At 35.3% G+C, this 17,908-nt stretch overlaps 1 protein-coding gene across 1 annotated transcript in view; it reads left to right on the top strand.

Annotated features, from left to right (window-relative positions):
• The first annotated feature begins 1,026 nt into the window (after positions 1 to 1,026).
• The window catches only part of LOC142350006 (uncharacterized), a 58,855-nt gene continuing 41,973 nt past the window's right edge, over positions 1,027 to 17,908 (top strand). Inside the window, exons 1-2 of the mRNA XM_075401897.1 lie at positions 1,027 to 3,163; positions 17,263 to 17,554. Of these exons, the coding sequence (XP_075258012.1) occupies positions 3,092 to 3,163; positions 17,263 to 17,554 (364 nt within the window). The 5' untranslated portion in view covers positions 1,027 to 3,091. The remainder of the gene's footprint in view (positions 3,164 to 17,262; positions 17,555 to 17,908) is intronic.

The following is a 17,908-nucleotide window of genomic DNA, read 5'->3' as shown; positions in this document are numbered from 1 at the left end:
CACCTTCTCTGTCCGCACTATTCCCCCAATTTGATCATTATAGACCACCTTCAAAGCCATGCGAAATTTCAAAAAGTCAAATAAACATTCTTAATTCAATTACCGCACCCGACATTTAGCCGAACAAACATGTACGCATTTTTGAACTTCATACAATGATCAGAATAATCTCCCAATTTGCCGTTAGATTTTTCGTTTTTCCGAAATATTTTTGATGAAAAATATTGTTAAAACTATCAAAAATCTGATCGATTTGCAATTAATCTGATCATGCAGTATACATTAAAAAGTGCGGTTTATTTAAATGACCTTTGAATTTTTAGTATGTAGAGGTAGCTAATTTCTGCTCAGTTCACGAGCGGCTGAACGCGTTAAATTTCGCTATTTTGATCACACCTTTCTTATTACATAGGAGGTTATAGAGACGGTTTTGGTGGTGGTGGGGACAAGCTATTTTTACATGGAGATCTGGCCTTAGAAAATACCCCCCTCAGATGAAAAACAAACTTCACGACATTATATCCCCAAAATATCACAGCAAATATATGCAATTCACAAACACGCCGAATAGACGACAAAAACGCAGAACAATGTGAATAAAACAAACTGGAAACTTCCCAATGAAAAGGAAATAGTTGAAATTTTGGATATTGGTATCAGATATGAAATATTTCAGATCATGATTTCATTTGTTCTCATAAAATTGATTAAAATTGAAACAATTTTCGGCTAGATGCGCGTTCTATTTATCCACCATTTCTTCCACCTTTTGTTCTTATATACATCCCTGCGCGTTTATTTTGTAAAGAAGCAAATTTTGGAGGAAAAAATAAAGCAATCAGTGCACGGCGCCGCTAAAAATTCTGAGCTGTTTTTAACATATAAAGTGTACAAAACACATACGAAAGGTAAAAAAACGTTACATACGTGTACTAGGCTATATACTAATGTATTAGTATCTTGAATAGGAAAATTTCTAACCATGCGGTGTTGGTTATGCAAAATAGTTTTTTTTTAATTTTCGCTGATCGTTATGGCCGCTGAGTTTCTGAATAACACACGCCATCCATAACGCATTTATACATGTAATATCTGCGCTCCCACCTTTCGCATAATGGAGGGAAGAAAACTATGGAAAAATGCAAAAAAGTGCAATTTGGATGGTAGAACTACTACTATTACTACTAGTAGCAGTAGTATTAAAAGCATGGAATTGTAATGGTAGAATTTCTTGCTTTCGTTTTCTTCAATTCTTACCTTTTATTTATTCATTTTTACTTTTCAACCCAACACGCAATTTACTATACATTCTACTAACTCACAAATGCTGGTTTATTTTTTTTGCAATATATTATATGCCTTTACCGTTCACTCAACAACAAGCAGGCAAAATTACCCCCCCCCCCTCGCTGTAACTAATCATCTCAACCCCCCCCCCCTCCTTGTATGTCAGTCTTCAGTACTAACTAGCAGGCAATCTATGTGCATATGACTATTATAACACTCCTTCCATTACCAGTTTTGCCCTATGGTATAATATGTATGCAAATGGCTACTATATATTCATCAACTGCAAACTAACACCCCTCTACGTCAATAGTGAACTAACTAGTCTACTAACTAGATTAATAACTAACTAACTTATTCCCCTGCAAACAGGGTATATTCCCAAAGAATGGAAAAAAGAGAGCGTTCACGTATCATATATCACCCACCTCTCTTCAAACTATTTAAAGCCACACTTGGTTATAATTTATAAATTATTACCTATACTTGATAACTAGTCAGCTTTACATTCAGCGTTCAAAATTTTCGCACTTGTTCTACAAACAAAACTTCACAAAAAACGCTGCCATAAAGTCGAAAGCTGATGCGTTATCATCCAAGTCGTTCTCAACCTAAAAAAGTTTTTATTTTTACTTTTAATTTGAAGCTTTTTTTGTTTATTTCCCCACATGACAGATTTATCATCCCAATTTCCGCATTTTACCTCCCGGGCTAATTCTGGCACAATTTAAAATTCAAGTTGCGAATAATTGTGCCTTTTTGTCTGAAAACAAATCAGCCTGTATTGGGTGCTATGTTTAAAAATGAACGGAAAACTTTCAGGCTATTAGATATATAACCAAATATTTCAACCACATCAACATACAGCAAAAAATTATGGCACAAAACTAGAGGTTAAATGAGAAATCTATTCAAAGCTCATTATTTAAATATTTAATCTTTATTTTGCATTCAAGTTAAGGCGAAAAATAATTGATTGTTGCACAAATTAGTTTTCTCTTTACTGCCATCAAACAAAACCGATATTGAAATATTGCAATTCTCTTTCCTTTACCACTTTTGAACTTCGAAATTACCTTTTATTGCTAATTCGAAAGCGCGAATTTTAATGATGTTTGCCTTTTTGTTTTTGAACAAAACGGTTTACCATATTTAGACTTCCAATTCAGTCAGATAGTTGTTCACGATGTATTAACCCTTCGATTTCAAACTCACTTCCGATTTCGAAATCGAGGATTCAATTTTGAACCTTTTTATTTCTGAACCGTTAGAATATTATGTTATCTTGACGACACTAATAACCCCTCGACATTCTAATTAATTTACATTTTAATTTCAAAGAAAATAGGCGGTTTTCCGGTTTTGGCATTGAGTTTTTTTTTCAAGACCAGCTATTTAGATTCTGGAAAACAAAACAAGCATATTGGTTAAATTGGTTAAAAATATTTTAGCCGCCAGGAGTTCTGCAAAATTTGCTGTGCCTGAGAACAGCAAGGCTTGAATCACGGTTGTTTCAATTAGATTCCGAAGTGTCAGATTTTCCAAAATTCGGCCTTGGAAATGATGAACTTCGGGGTTCATTTACATTTGCCTTAACAGCCTTATGTGTACCTAAAATTAGCTTCAAAGTTCCCTGTTTTGAGGTGATAATCTATTATGGTTGCCGAATTTAAATTTCACAAATTTTGAGCACCAAAACTGCGGCATTTATCAATTGGGGCTGAAAGCATATTAGCTATTGTTTATTTCTGCTATGAGTTATAACTTATGCTGATTATTGTTATCATAACCAGGAGTTATAACTATGGGTGCGAACAGTTCCCACCATCATGACTCACCAAGGCTTCACTCTTTACATGCCAGGTCCAAATTTGAGGTGAGTTTTTGAGGAGACATGCTGCCTTTAATGATCACTCACGTTAAGAACATTTTAGATGCAGAAAATAGAACCTCAGCATGATATTTTTAAAGAATTTGGGGTTCTCCTGGAACAAAATGATAGATAGGCTTGGCTAGTGCGAACAGTGAGCTTTAACATTTATTTTTACGACCAGTTTATGAAATGTGCGGGCCAGCCTGCTGCTTTTTGACTTTGCCATAACGTCATTACTGCAACCTATCTTTATTGTTCCGACCTTCTTGAGGGGGGAGGAACTATATACTCAAATGGGTTTTTTTTGTTCAGTCAATTTTCGCCGATCGATATATTAATCGTAGAGAGTTGAGACTGGTATCATTAGAAAGCTCGTCTAGCGTAGAATATAGAATTAAAGATTTTTTTAATTTTCGTTTTCTACAGGGAGTTATCGAGGTTTAAACTTCTGAGAAAAGTAGAGTGAACTCACGATGTTTTTATTCACATTTTCCGAAATTTTTGCCTAATTTTTCGTCAATTTTGCCAAAATTTGTTAAACTTTTTAAGAATAGTGTCGTTGATTTCATTTTTAAAGACAAACAAGCTTTGTTGATTATTCTGATTTAATTTTTTTGGTCAAAAATTTTGGATAAACATTTCAAAATTTAGCCTTTTTCAACAAAAACAGCACGAAATAAGCTAATTTAGTCCATTTTTGATTAAAATTTGCCGACAGTATACCCACAAACAACACTAATACAATCTTTGTAGACTCAAAAGCGGGCTATTCTTACTTCAACTTCCGCTGAGAGTGCTCTGTAATTAAAACTTGCCGTTTTTTGCTAACTTTACTCGTTGATTATCAAAAATGCAGAATTTATTTTTGAGTTTTCAACTAACAAATTATCTATATCTAGAACATTCGAAAATCAACTGCTCCTAACGGACAAAAAGCATTAGCAGGGCTAGTTTTAGGCCAATCTTGGACTGTTACAATCCAAAAAGAGTTCGCATTGTAATCAGTCGGTCTTTTTTCTTTTTGAAAAAGACCTTTTTTTAATAATAAAGAACAGAACATATCAAATTAAAGCTCAGGAGTGATAGGTCCAATTGGTTTCCTAAACAGCTATCAGCTAATGCATTTAGTTTTTTACATGAAAGTTTATGATCGTTTCGACTTTTAAAAATAATTGATTTTTAAAGAAATAATGGCTTAATGAGCTTTTCCTCTATTTTTTCTTAATTTGGTCAACTTGCAGCTTAGTGTCCGCAAATGAAGAATGCTTCTTCAATCTACTGCAACAAAATTTAATATTGATTGCGGTTTTAAGCCTGAAGTTAATTTTGTCTGGCTTTGATACTACTAGCTTTCAGATTTTTTTTGTTTTTAGATATTTGCGTTTCCTAGTCACATTATCACATTATTGACAGTTCTAATATCACATTATTAGCGTTCCAAATAAAGCACGATTGAATATATTAAAATCCTGAAAGATTTAGATTATCGTTTTAACGGCCTCGACACTTCTTTTTGAAGAAATTGATTGAATTTTTGAACTTTGTCTTCAACTGTCATTTTTACTTTGTCGTTTCAGTCGTATGAATTTTCCTGTATAGTGATGGGTTTCCCTGGTTTTTCATGAAAGAATAGATGAGCCACAATTCTGATAATAATAGATAGCTGATGGCTTTTATGACTTCGAAAACAATCGTTTTCCAAAACTGAAAAAAAAAATTTTCAACTTCGCAAGTATGTTCATTCTATTTTTCTTTTTTTTACATAATGTCTTTTAATTACAGTTCAAATTTGACATTATGGGTGTCATGGGAAGGTGTCAAAAGGGATTGATGTCCCAAAATCGGTTTTTTAAAGAATGCGTTATGACCTTACTGACTTCGACACCCGTTTTCCACAAAAAAGTAAATTAATTTGATTATTGTCTTATTTGACGTTGTTTTTGTAGACGCAAGACATATTCTGGATAATTGAAGGTCTCAAAGGTTTCTTTTGGATGAATAAACGACCCTATTTAAATATTTCATTTTTTAATTTATGTCTTTCATGGCTTTGGATATAATTTTCTTTCGAAAAAAAAAATCAAAATTATTACATACTTTTGCCCTTTTGTCTTTTTTTTCTACTTGTTATCTAATCTCACTAATAAATGGCTCCATAGTACATTATCGCTATGGAGCAATCGAATATATTTTGAGGGCCAAAATATGGCTTGACGGTTTTGACCGGGTTTTCTGGCAAATTTCAATTGAAATTTTTTTGTTGTTTTTTGTTGTTCTTTTTAGCCGCTTTATATAATGAATAAGGACAAGTCCTAATGCCCTTCTATAGAAGCATTGGTAATCGCAAGCCTTTGGGATAATTTACTTGATTTCTAATGGTTTTCATTACTTTTAAGTTAATTGTTTTAAAAAAAATAAGCGAAGTTTTTAACTTTACTGTTTTTGTTCTTTTTTGTCGTAATGTTACCGAACCTTTTTATGGACTGGTCCATATCTTTTGTGGTGATTTATAAGTTATTTTGTTTAGTTTTAATTTTGTCTGACGGTATGCTGACTTTGTTATTAAATTTTGTTTTTTAAAACGGACATAAAGTTTTTGATGTAATTAATGTTTGTTGCTGTTGCTGTTTGATTTTGCTGTTCGTCTCGACTTGCTTTCTTAAAATTGGCATCGCTTTCTATTTCACTGAGTTGTTTGCTTTGGAGGCTATCTTATCGTTCATACACAATATTTTTGAAAAATACTTGGGCTTTTTTGGGATTCCCAAAAAATAATTTTTGGGTTTTTCTATCTGTTCCTCATTTGGTAGACAATTATGCCAAAATTGCGGATGGGCGGGGTCGGAACTTTATGTGCCATCGCACATTACCGAGCCGCCTTGTTCTTTATGTGGCATTGAAGTCAGCGTTTGCAATTGATATTTTTACGGAGCGAAAATTCAATGAACATTACGCGAAATGTGAGGATCAGGGCATTTTTGCATCTGCCACTTTCGTTGGAAGTTTTTGGCGGCTGATCATCTACCTTGAAAAAATCCTTACGAGGTTCACTGTTCTTATCAGCAAGCGCAATTTTGTCTTAGAGACTATTGTTTTCTATAAAATATCATCGCATTCTTTGTCTACCGTTGTCATTAGGGCTTCTATGATGTTTGCTTGGACTGTTTTAGGAGTTTTGAACACCTTTGCTTGTTTTTCTACAGCTTCTTGAACTATTCGAGGAAATTTTTGTATTCATGGTCTCATCCGTTGAATTAAAAAAAGTTGTGTGAGGATACAGAATTGCTCTGGGATATTTGAGAGAAAAAACGGCATGGCAATAAAAAAAGAAAGAGCAGTTTTTGCTAGTTAAGATGTTGTTAATTGACCAATTCGAATAACATTCAACAAAAACTACCCTCTTATCTTCGAAAAAACTTTTTTGTAAACGTCTCACTGTACAGATTACGTGTTGTGAAAAAAAATGTTGACTCAATTTGAACGGCTAGTGAACAAAATGTTGTCATGCAATGAGCACACATGATATGACATCATCATCATCTTTCAAGCTGAAGTATGATTTGCATGATGTAATAGTTGTTTAACATAGGTAAAACTTGATGAAAATAAAATAATAAATTTTCATGAAAAATTAAACTGACGCCCAAAAAGTTCTCCACTGTTTTTTTTAAGTCTTAATGTCCTCATCTGAATCATGCATAGCCATATAGACTTTGTTTGATTCCATAACTTTTTCACTAGTTGTATAAAAAACTTCCAATGGAAAATGTCTGTCTAAAGTTTATCTTCTCTCTCAATAAGTCAGTTGGAGAGTTAAGTGGGTTCGGCATCTGAACTGAACTTGATTAAGAATCAAATGGTTATCTTAGGGTTCCAAGGGCAACATCAGGAATATTGTTAAGATATTCAAAATCCGTTGTTAGCAATGTAGTTCTTGATTTGCGATGCCGGTTCACAAAATAACTATGTGAAATTTTAAAATTGAGACAATAAAACTAAAAAATAATTAAAATTTCATATACAATTCTTTTTCTTACAAATCAACAAGGTTTGGTGCAAAGCACTCAGTTCTCATTTGATTTTTAAAATCACAGATTTTTTAGTAGCTAGAGTGGATTAATTAGAAAAGAACTGAACCAGAGGGAAATTGTAAGAATATTTTTTGACAGCTTTTTTTTATCAAACCAACCTGGAAAATCGTCCAAGAGTTTTCTGCTGTCTTGCAGGAACAATTTTTGTGCAGTTTAATGGGAGATAACATTTTGATGTCACTTAGGAGGTTAAATAACGTAAAAGTGTACCACCTCAAAAAAGTACAATCTGCCATTCGGTATAGAGTCAAGTTAATTTCTAGGAGAAGTTTTCCTGAAATCCCAATGTAGGAATAGAATTGAATTTGTTGCGTTTTTCAAATGAGTTGACTAGAAAACAAGAAATTAGGATATCTTGAATTTAGAAAATAATCGGTTTCAGATTGCGCTACGTTAAATATTTTGTTCAACTTTTGCTCCAAAAAATTGAAGTCTTTCAACGTCATTGTTCATATGGAGCTTCAATTGTTTCTCCTTTGTAGTGTATATATGTAAACTTCTCTTTCTTCCCTCTTTCCGTATTTGCTGTAACCAAAATTTTCTGATAAAAATTTTCTTGTTATTTTTTTTTAGTTTTTGTTGTCAGAGATCATCAGCAGTTTACTTTTTAACATTCAAAATTACGTTCAAAATCTAAATCCACTAAAGGTTCGCATAACAAATTTGTTCGTGAGTAATATGGAAAAACTTAAGAAGTCGCAGCTGCATATTATCAAGCTCCTTCACAACAGACTGATCATCGATACCGATCAGAGCTATATAAAGCTAAGCATGTGATGCAGGACACCAATTCACTGCATCAACTAACTCAAACTTTATATGATAAGTTAGAATAGTCGAAAAGAACAAAATTGTTCACAAATTTGTTCTTTTCGACTATTCTAACTTATCATATAAATTTTGAGTTAGTTGATGCAGAGAATTGATGTCCTGCATGACATGCTTAGCTTTATAAAGCCCTGATCGGTATCGATTATCAGTCTGTTGTGAAGGAGCCTGATAATCTACAGCTGTGACTCCTTAAGTTTTTTCATATTGAAATGTTATAAAGGGTTTTCCATTCTATGAATTTATTATGATCCATCAATGGAATTGCAATAATGAAAACACATAACAATTCATCGATGACAAACCCTATAAATTTATGTGAATAAATTGACACTAAACATTGTAACCAAAACTCGGGTTTAAGATCAATGGAATCTTTCTAAAAAGCATTTAACAAAAAGGGTGACCAGGTCAGTAAAGATTTTTAAAACATACCACGATTTGCAACGTTTTCAATTTTTGACAGTTTTCAATTCTGAAAAATTTCTAAGCTGAAATCACAAAACCGAGCAATGAAATCGAAACCTTCGTAAAATGAATTCAGAAGGATTTTTTGGACAAATTTATGGACAAAAACCCACTGATGTTGATCATTTTAAGAGAAGAAGAGTCAAGGATGTTATAAAAGATTTTCGCAATTCAGTTTTATGATAACTATTATCACAAAACTTGAAAAAAATTTGGGAAAAAGAATGTATAAAATGCTACAACGGCAGTAGCAACCAACATTACTCATAATGGACTCCCAATGTTGAAGATCAAACTGACAAACAGAGACCCAATCCTAATTGTGCTGGCAATGTGTAATTTGGGATCCTCAACCTCATTTGTAGTCAAATCAGTGTTATCTAAACTTCAACATCTAGTCCGCAAAGCGTCCTTATCAGTAGCAGGGATACATGGCTCAGAGGATGTTGAGACTTAAATAGTGCCCTTAACTGTTGCAGCCCATGAGAAATCTCGACACCCCTGACAACAGTGCAGTCCTATGTGCAGTAAAAATGAAGTTGATGAGACCAGATTGTGAAGCTGCAATAGTTGAAAGAGCGTTATCCACATTTGAAGAACTTGCCCCTGTCAGACCTACTTTCCTAATGAGGTTCAAGTACTTGCACAAAAGGCACAAAAGGCAGTGAAATCAAAGACTGGCTGGCCCTTAAGTGGAACGCTACCAGCAAAGGAAGCAGCAACACTTGCCACAACAGCGACATCAATTGCAGACAAAAAATTATCAAACCAGTTGAGTAGGTGGTGAGATATTGAGTCCTACGCCTGAAACTGGGATTTCACCGGTTAATCGAAAGAGGAAAAACGAGCAATCAAAACGCTGGAGCAAACAAGGCCATTCAACGATGAAAGATACGAAGTTGGACATCTGCGGCAAGAAGACGAATTGCAGTTGCCAAACAGCTTCTTCTCTGCAATGGGTTACTGAAGTCCCACTAACTCACAATCAACGCCTGCAGAAAGAGAAAACGATAATGAAGCGCTTCCAGGAAACCAATGACACCGATGTCAAAGCTAGATACGTACGAAAAGCTGATCAAACTGAAGTGAATGATACCCGATACAAACTATGATGGTATTTGCTACATCATCCTGTCATTAAACCGAATAACCCTAGAAAAGGTCAGCAAAGTTTCAAGGACCTCAAAGACAAACTTTTATTTGAAACAGACCTGCTGCAGAATCTAATTGGAATTATTTTTTGCCTCCGGGAACAACAAATAGCTTTATCAGCCGACAAAGAAGACATGTTTCTTCAAATCGCTAACCCAAGCGACGACACTGATGTCTACCATTTCTCTGGCTAGAAGTCCATGGAAGTATACGATTACATACGACACGTTTTTGAGCCAAAAAGCTTCCGACTTGTACAAATTACGCTTCGCAACAAGTGGCACACATAATGCAGTCAACGACAAAAGTCTCGTCAGAACTGTTCGAAGAAACTTCTACATGAGAAAATTCCGTAAGTCAGTCAAAACTCCTCAGGAGGCAATTGAAACTTACCAGAAAGTCAAAAAAATTCAAAGGTGGGTTAAAATTGACGAATTGGATAAAAAGTGATGATGAAGTCAATTCACAGATCTCAGAGAAAAACAGGTCAGCGAAAACTGTAAAAACGTTCGTTACTGAACAATAATTACTTTCAATCCTTAGACTTCTTTGGACTAAACTGGATTGTGGACGCCGATAGTCTCATTGTCTGTCGCGGAACTGAGCAGGAAGCACCAGCAAAAATAACTCAGATAATTGCACTATCTTTTGTCTCAGCAGTGTTCGATCCGCTTGGGATATCTTCTCCTTGCAGCCTACGATAGCGTATTCTACTTAAAAACATTAAGCAAAAACGGGGCAAGCATGGGACAAAGAATTGTCAGCAGATCACTCAAAGCTATTCAATGATTGGTGCTCTGAGTTGAGAGAAACAAGGAAGATGTCAATAAATCGACATTATTTCGAAAATGAATGTTCAAACCTGAGACTTCACGTTTTCACAGATGCATCAGAAGAGGCAATGTGCATTCTGTGAAGTGGCATATCTGCAAGATGAAGCGACGTTAAGACTGACCCCATGTTATTGGGAAATGCCGTGTGGCACCCATCAGACGCATTAGAATACCGAAATTAGAACTCCATATTGCAGCTTACGCAGTTCGAAAGCAGATGCTCAACGACCATGATGTCACAATTGACAAAATCTATCATTGAACCGACTCATCAACATCAACATCAACGATACTACAGTGGCTACAAACAGCGCACAAGAAACAACAGGTGTTCGTTGCAAACAGAGCAGCGGAATTATTGAAAAACTTATCGATGGATCATTGGAGACATGTCAAAGGTGTCAAACACCCTGCCGATATCAGACCCCGAGGAATGTCCATTGATGGACTCCGGGAGTCTGTGTGGTTGAAGGGGCCAGCATGGCTAGAGAAAGATGAAGAAAATTGGACAAAGCCGTGGTGTCAAGAGAACGACGTCGATCCCGAGCTATCAGTGCCGTAGCAACCTTAGAAAAACATGTTAAGCAACCATTTGATTGGAATCGCTACAAGAGCTTCAGCGGAATCAGAAGTCTTATTGCCTACTTTATTCGTTTCCAGACAAAGCAGATGAGACCCTCAAAACAGACGAGATCCAGCAAATATTGTTTCGATTTGATTCAGCCGAAAGCTTCCCAAATGTTTCGAAGTCAATATCAAGCAGTAAAGAATTCTTCACCATTAAAGATTGGACCATCACCAAATTTTCACCTTTTTTAGAAGAAGATAGAACAAATAGAATGAAAGGTCAACTGAAGCACTCAGACCTTGATTACAATGCCAAACATTCAATATTGTTAACAACGAAGCATCCTGTTGTACCATTTTGTTGGAGAAAGCACATCGCGACAACCAACGTGAGGGAACAGAATATATGAGAAAAATTCCTCAACAGGAGTTCTTGATTGTTTTATTGCAAAATTGCATTAAGGATTATTAATTCGGGTTGTATCAAATGCAGACACAGGAACGTCAAACCAGACCACCCCCTGATGTCGGACCTACCCGAGAACGAATTGCTGAACAAGTTTTCCCATTCTTTCATAACGGCGCCTACTACTTCGGACCCATCGAAGTGAATTCCTACGGCGCGCTTTGAGGAGATGGTGCCGCCTCTTCACTTGTCTAACAACAAGAGCATTGCACATTGAATTTGCACACTGAATAATGTCTAGCCGCAGCTGCAATATTCACTGCAAGAGGTAGTTACCCAAGTACCATCATCAGCGACAACGGCACAAATTTCTTTGGAGCAGCCAAGGAACTGAAGGCATTCGTGGGAAAGAGTTCGGGAAAGACTGGTTCAAAGCAGCAAGAAATTCAAGATTATAATCTTGGACAACCAAAGCATCACAGACGAGGTACTTAGCATTATAAGGTGTCTGCCAGAGCAAACTCTCTACGCAGACAACAGTAAGTGACGACTCAGAAGATTTGATAGCACTCACACTAAAACACTTCTTGCTAGGACGAGAAAACGCTAGTGCATTTTTAATGCCATCCAGCGAGCAATACCCTGACTTGAGAAGATCCTTTAAAATTGCTTAAGCATATCCCGACGTGATCTGGAAAAGATGGACTCGTAAATATCTCCATCAATTGATCCAAAGATCGAAGTGGACAAAGGAAGATGGGTGAAAACGGAAAGAAGGAGAAACTGTTTTGATAGTCGATGACTCAGTGAAACAATGTAAATACAAAAACGGAATGAGTCCACCATGTCATGTCTTTGAAGGTGATGATGGCGTCGTACAATCAGCGAGTGACAATGGCACATGGCGAATTCAACAGACTGGTAGAGATAATAGCGCCACTTTTCTACGCTGGTGTTTACGCGATCGAAAACAGGATTGGCGATGTTTGCCCCGCTTCAAATCAGCAACAAGGGCCATCACACAGCAAGAAATAACTTATGAAACAGAAAAATTTTAATTTGGCAAATCTCAAAAGCGGTCAAAATTGAAAAATTTGGGACCCAAAAAATTGTACATCCCCCATTTTGAGAAATGAAATTTTGAGCAGACTAAAATTATAGCAAACGATTAGAGTAACCTTTAAGTTATTCATGGAACTGGGGAACATTATCGCACAAAAAGCACAAGTGTGTCTATTAGCTCTAATTTGGTGGAAAATTGTTTTTTATGTTTATTTTCTCATTTATTTTAAATTGTTTTTGCTTGTTCATTTTGTGATGTTTAGGCCTTTATTTCAGGTCAATTGACATTTTTCCGAGGTTTTTAGGGTTAAGTACTATGTAAATATTGACATCAGTCAGTTACTTGATTAACCAATCAGAAATGAGTAGCAATGATGTTATCAATGACGAGTAAAGGATATTTGCCCAGATATTTATCCTAACCGTATTGCTTAAATAGTGTTGCTATTTTGTATTTAGAACAATTAGAAGCTATTATAAAGATCAGTTGGCTCTCAGATTGGACTTAAATTTGATTCATCAACAACTTTATTCTTTTGTGCTAAGTTTTACTAGATCTTAAGATCTTTAGTGTTTCAGTTAGTTGAGCTTTCCTATAAGAAGTTAGCAACAATACTTGCAACATTGGCTGACGCCTTAAAAACTTCGGCACGAAATCGAACACAGATTATCACTGAGAAATTTCTTTCATTCAATCAACAAACTAAACCAGTCGACTAATTGTTTCGACGAGATTGTAGGGGAATAGATTTCATTGAAGAACCAGGCCGGCATAAAACGCGAGAACCACGCAGTGTTTTTTCGGTTCCATTGAGATTCATGAGCAGCCGCAACACTTCACTTATATCCTCCTGCTCGCACAAACGTTTTCATTTTTCTCAATAGTAATCTCGAAAAACGGCTCGAATTCTCGTAACGTTAACTACAATTTCATTTTCCACATGGTTTCGTTAATTTCATAAAAAAACTTCGGTGTTTAGTAATTTTCTGTTGTTTACTTGAATTCAGTTTTTGAAAAATGATGCAATCTTTTTGGTGGTTTTTTTAACGTAAAATTTAGAGAAATGAAATCAATTACACGTGTGACAATCAGTTGCTTCACAGTGGTTTTCTTGGGATTGTTCTAGAGCGGTATAGAATCATAAAAGGAGAAATCTTTTTTTTTTAAAAAATTGTCGGTTTTAAAATTAAAATATCAAAAAAGGTGAATGCGAAATTTTTGATCAGCTTTCTGACTTTTTCCCATCCAGTTGACTTAAATGATAATCACTCGTGTAATCGATCTCATTTTTCATGCTATTTCAAACCAATTGAATTTTTCGCGCAAAAAAGTGTGTTTCAAATTAAGAAAAAATTTAGATTCGACAAAATTTCCTTCATCATAATTTCATTGTTTTTGCGGCATTCCTCCCTAGTGACGTCGCTCGTTCTATCAAAGTTTCAATGCTTTCGCCACGTTCAAACTTGACCGTGATTGGTCATTTTCTCAAAACAGTGGGTTCAGCCAATTAACATAATGGCGTTTTCTTTTTGAAGCCGTTTGTTTTCTTGTTTTGGAATTTGTTAATTGTTCCGACCCCTCTTGAGGGGGGAGGAACTAGATACTCAAATGGGTTTTTTTTGTTCAGTCAATTTTTGCCGATCGATATGTTCATCGTAGAGAGTTGAGACTGGTATCATTAGAAAGCTCGTCCAGCGTAGAATATGGAATTAAAAAGATTTTTTAAATTTTCGTTTTCTACAGGGAGTTATCGAGTTTTAAACTTCTGAAAAAATAGAGTGAATTCACGTTGTTTATTCACATTTTCCGAAATTTTCGCCTAATTATTCGTCAATTTTGCTAAAATTTGTTGAAAATTTTGAGAATAGTGTCGGTGATTTTATTTTAAAGGACAACCAAGCCTTGTAGATTATTCTGATTTAATTTTTTTGGCAAAAATTCTGGATAAATATTTCAAAATTCAGCCTTTTTCATCAAAAACAGCACGAAATAAGCTACTTTAGTCCACTTTGATAAAATTTGCCGGAACTACACCTCCAAACAACGCTAATAGAATCTTTGTACACTCAGAACGGGACTATTCCTACTTCAACTTCCGCTGAGAGCGGTCTGTAATTAAAACTTTGCCGTTTTTTTAGCTTTACTCGATTATTATCAAAAATGCAGAATTTTTTTTGAGTTTTCAACTAATAAATTATCTATATCTACAATATTCGACAAATCAATGGTTGCTAATGGACAGTAAGCATTAGCAGGGCTGGTTATGGGCCAATCTTGGACTGTTACAATCCAAAAAGAATTCGGATTGCAATCAGTCGGTCCATTTTTGGAAAAAAAATCTCTTTTTAATAATAAAGAACAGAACATATCAGCTCCAAGCTAATGCCTTTAGTTTTTTTGAAAATTTATGATTATTTCGACTTTTAAAAATAATTGATTTTTAAATAAATAATGGTTTAATGAACTTTTCTTCCTTTTCTTCTTAATTTTGTGAAGTTGCAGCTTAGTGTCAGCAAAGAAAGAATGCTTTTTCATTCTTCTGATTTGAAATTAAGTCTTGATTGCTTTTTTAAGCCTGAAGTTATTGTTTTTTGGCTTTGATACCACTAGATTTCAGATTTTTTTTTGTTTTTAGAAATTTGCCAGTTTTTCACGTTTTCTAGTCACATTATCACATTACTGACATTTCTAATATCACAATATTAGCGTTCAAAATTAAACACAATTGAACATATTAAAATCCCTAAAGATATAGATTATCGTTTTAACGGCCTCGACACTTCTATCTTCAAGAAATTTGATGAATTTTTTAAATTTGTCTTTAACTGTCATTTTTACTTCGTCATTTCAGTTGTATGAAAATTCCTGTATAGTAATAGGTTTCACTGGCTTTTTATGGAAGAATAAACGAGCCCATTTTCTGATATTAGTAGATAGTTGATGGCTTTCATGACTGAAAACAATCGTTTTCCAAAACTAAAAATAAAAAACTTTTTAACTTCGCAAGTTTGTTTTTTTTTTATTTTTATTTTTGGTACCTAATCTCGTTAATTACAGTTCAAATATGACATTATGGTGTCAAGGAAAATTGTCAAAAGGGGTTGATGTCCCAAAATCTATTTTTTTAAAGAATGCGTTATGACCTTACTGACTTCAACACCGGTTTTTCACAAAAAAAAAGTAGATTAATTTGATTTTTGTCAGGTTTGGCGTTCTTTTTGTTGACGCAAGAATTATTCTGGATAATTGCAGTTTTCAAAGAATTTGTTTGGACGAATAAACGACCCTATTTAAATATTTCATTTTGTAATTAAAGTTTTTCATGACTTTGGATATAATTTTGTTTCGAAAAAAAAATCAAAATTATTACATAATTTTGCCCCTTTTCTCTTTTTTGTCTACTTGTTACCTAGTCTCACTAATAAACGGCCAAAAACTATATAATCGTTGTATGAAGAAGGCGCAGTTTTTGTTTGCTGTTTTTTGTTGTTCTTTTTAGCCGCTTAAAATTTTGAATAACGACAGGTCCTAAAGCCCTTCTATAGAAACATTGGTAATCGGAAACCTCTGGGTTATTTTACTTGATTTCTAATGGTTTTAAATACTTTGAAGTTAATTGTTTTTAAAAAAATAAGCGAATTTTTTAACTCTACTGTTTTTGTTCTTTTTTGTCTAATTGTTACCTAACCTTTTTATGGACTGGTCCATATCTTTTCTGGTGATTTATAAGTTTTTTTGTTTAGTTTAGGTTCATCTGACTGTATGTTGACTTTGTTATTATTTTTTTTTTAAAACGGAGAAAAAGTTTTTGGTGTAATTAATGTTTGTTGTTGTTGTTGTTTGATTTTGCTGTTCGTCTTAACTCGCTTTCTTAATATTTGCATATCACAGCAATTTATGCTTCAATTTTTACTCCACTGAGTTTTTTGCTTTGGAGGCTATCTTATCGTTCATACACAATTTTTTTGAAAAAGACTTGGGCTTTTTTGTGTTTTTCGGGTAATTTTTGGGTTTTCCACCTGTTCCTCATTTGGTAGACAATTATGCCAAAATTGTGGATGGGCGGGTTCGGAACCTCATGTGCCATCGCACATTGCTGAGCCGCCTTGTTTTTTATAAATTAAAAATTAATTGACCACTAATTTTTCCTGCAAGTTTCTTGCAACTCGCCTCCGATTGTCGTTTAATAAGTAATATCACAAGATGAGGGGGACTATTGTCTTTCTATCGCGTTCATGATCAGAGAAAGCCAGACAATAATCAGTGTTGTTCGAACAACGCCCGGTTCATGACCAGTCGATACTTCGGTCATGCTCAGCTGATGGGCAAGCGTTGATCAGGGTCAACAACCGTGTAATAAAAGTGCAACCCCCCGCACACACACACACACACACACACACACACACACACACACACACACACACACACACACACACACACACGCAAACACACACACACACACACACACACACACGCAAACACACACACACACACACACACGCAAACACACACACAAACACAGCCGTATTCTCATAACTGTCTAACTACAAGTGGGGACCTCAACCTAGGTGGAAACTTAGAATTAATTAGCTGAAAGTAATTTGTCCTTTCGTTTTTGTTGACGCGGTATTATCAACGGCAGTTGCAATTTCCAACAGTTGATCAAAATTGCCTTATCTTGCTCGGTTTTGTAGGCTTCGGCTTCTATGCCCCAAATCTACAATCCCCAGGATGACCTATCAACAGGATCTGGGGGAGGTCACCGGACCACATCAGGTGGACACCATCAGGACTCCTCCGATGGTCGACATCACAAGTCCTCCCTCACCAAAAAGGCCCTCTACTCCTCCACTTTTATCCACTCTCTCAACTGGAAGCTAATTGGTAGTCATGGAAACAGTGGGGGTGGCAGTCATAAGGGGTCCAAGAGTAGGCGACACAGCAGCAGGTCTCAACATCCGTCAATTGCCACCTATTACAAACACGGTCTGGATACTGATGCATTTTTTTTATCAGAAATAAAGGAATAGAATTTTAGCAAATTTAACAAATAATGCTTGCCTTCCATAGCAGAGAGGTTGACTTTATAAAACGACTCAATGTACGATGAAAACCCCCTTCCCCTGTATCACCAACAGATTGAAAGATCAATCATTTGAAAATACGACGTTTTAAGTTTTAAATATGATCAAGGTGGGGGTATTTCCCCTACCTTAATTGCATGGTCAAGGCCTGAAGTAAATTCGACCCAAAGTCTTTTCATACTTCGACCAGAGCCAATATCGGTTGACAAAGCCCACGGTTTTTTTTATAAAAACTATAGGTAGACCCATGGTCTTT

The sequence above is a fragment of the Convolutriloba macropyga genome, chromosome 11 (genome assembly GCF_964194025.1).
Source record: "Convolutriloba macropyga chromosome 11, txConMacr16.3, whole genome shotgun sequence".
In the NCBI taxonomy this organism is placed as follows: Eukaryota; Metazoa; Xenacoelomorpha; order Acoela; family Convolutidae; genus Convolutriloba; species Convolutriloba macropyga.
Note: the sequence above shows the minus strand (reverse complement) of the source record. Positions and strands in the feature narration are given on the sequence as shown.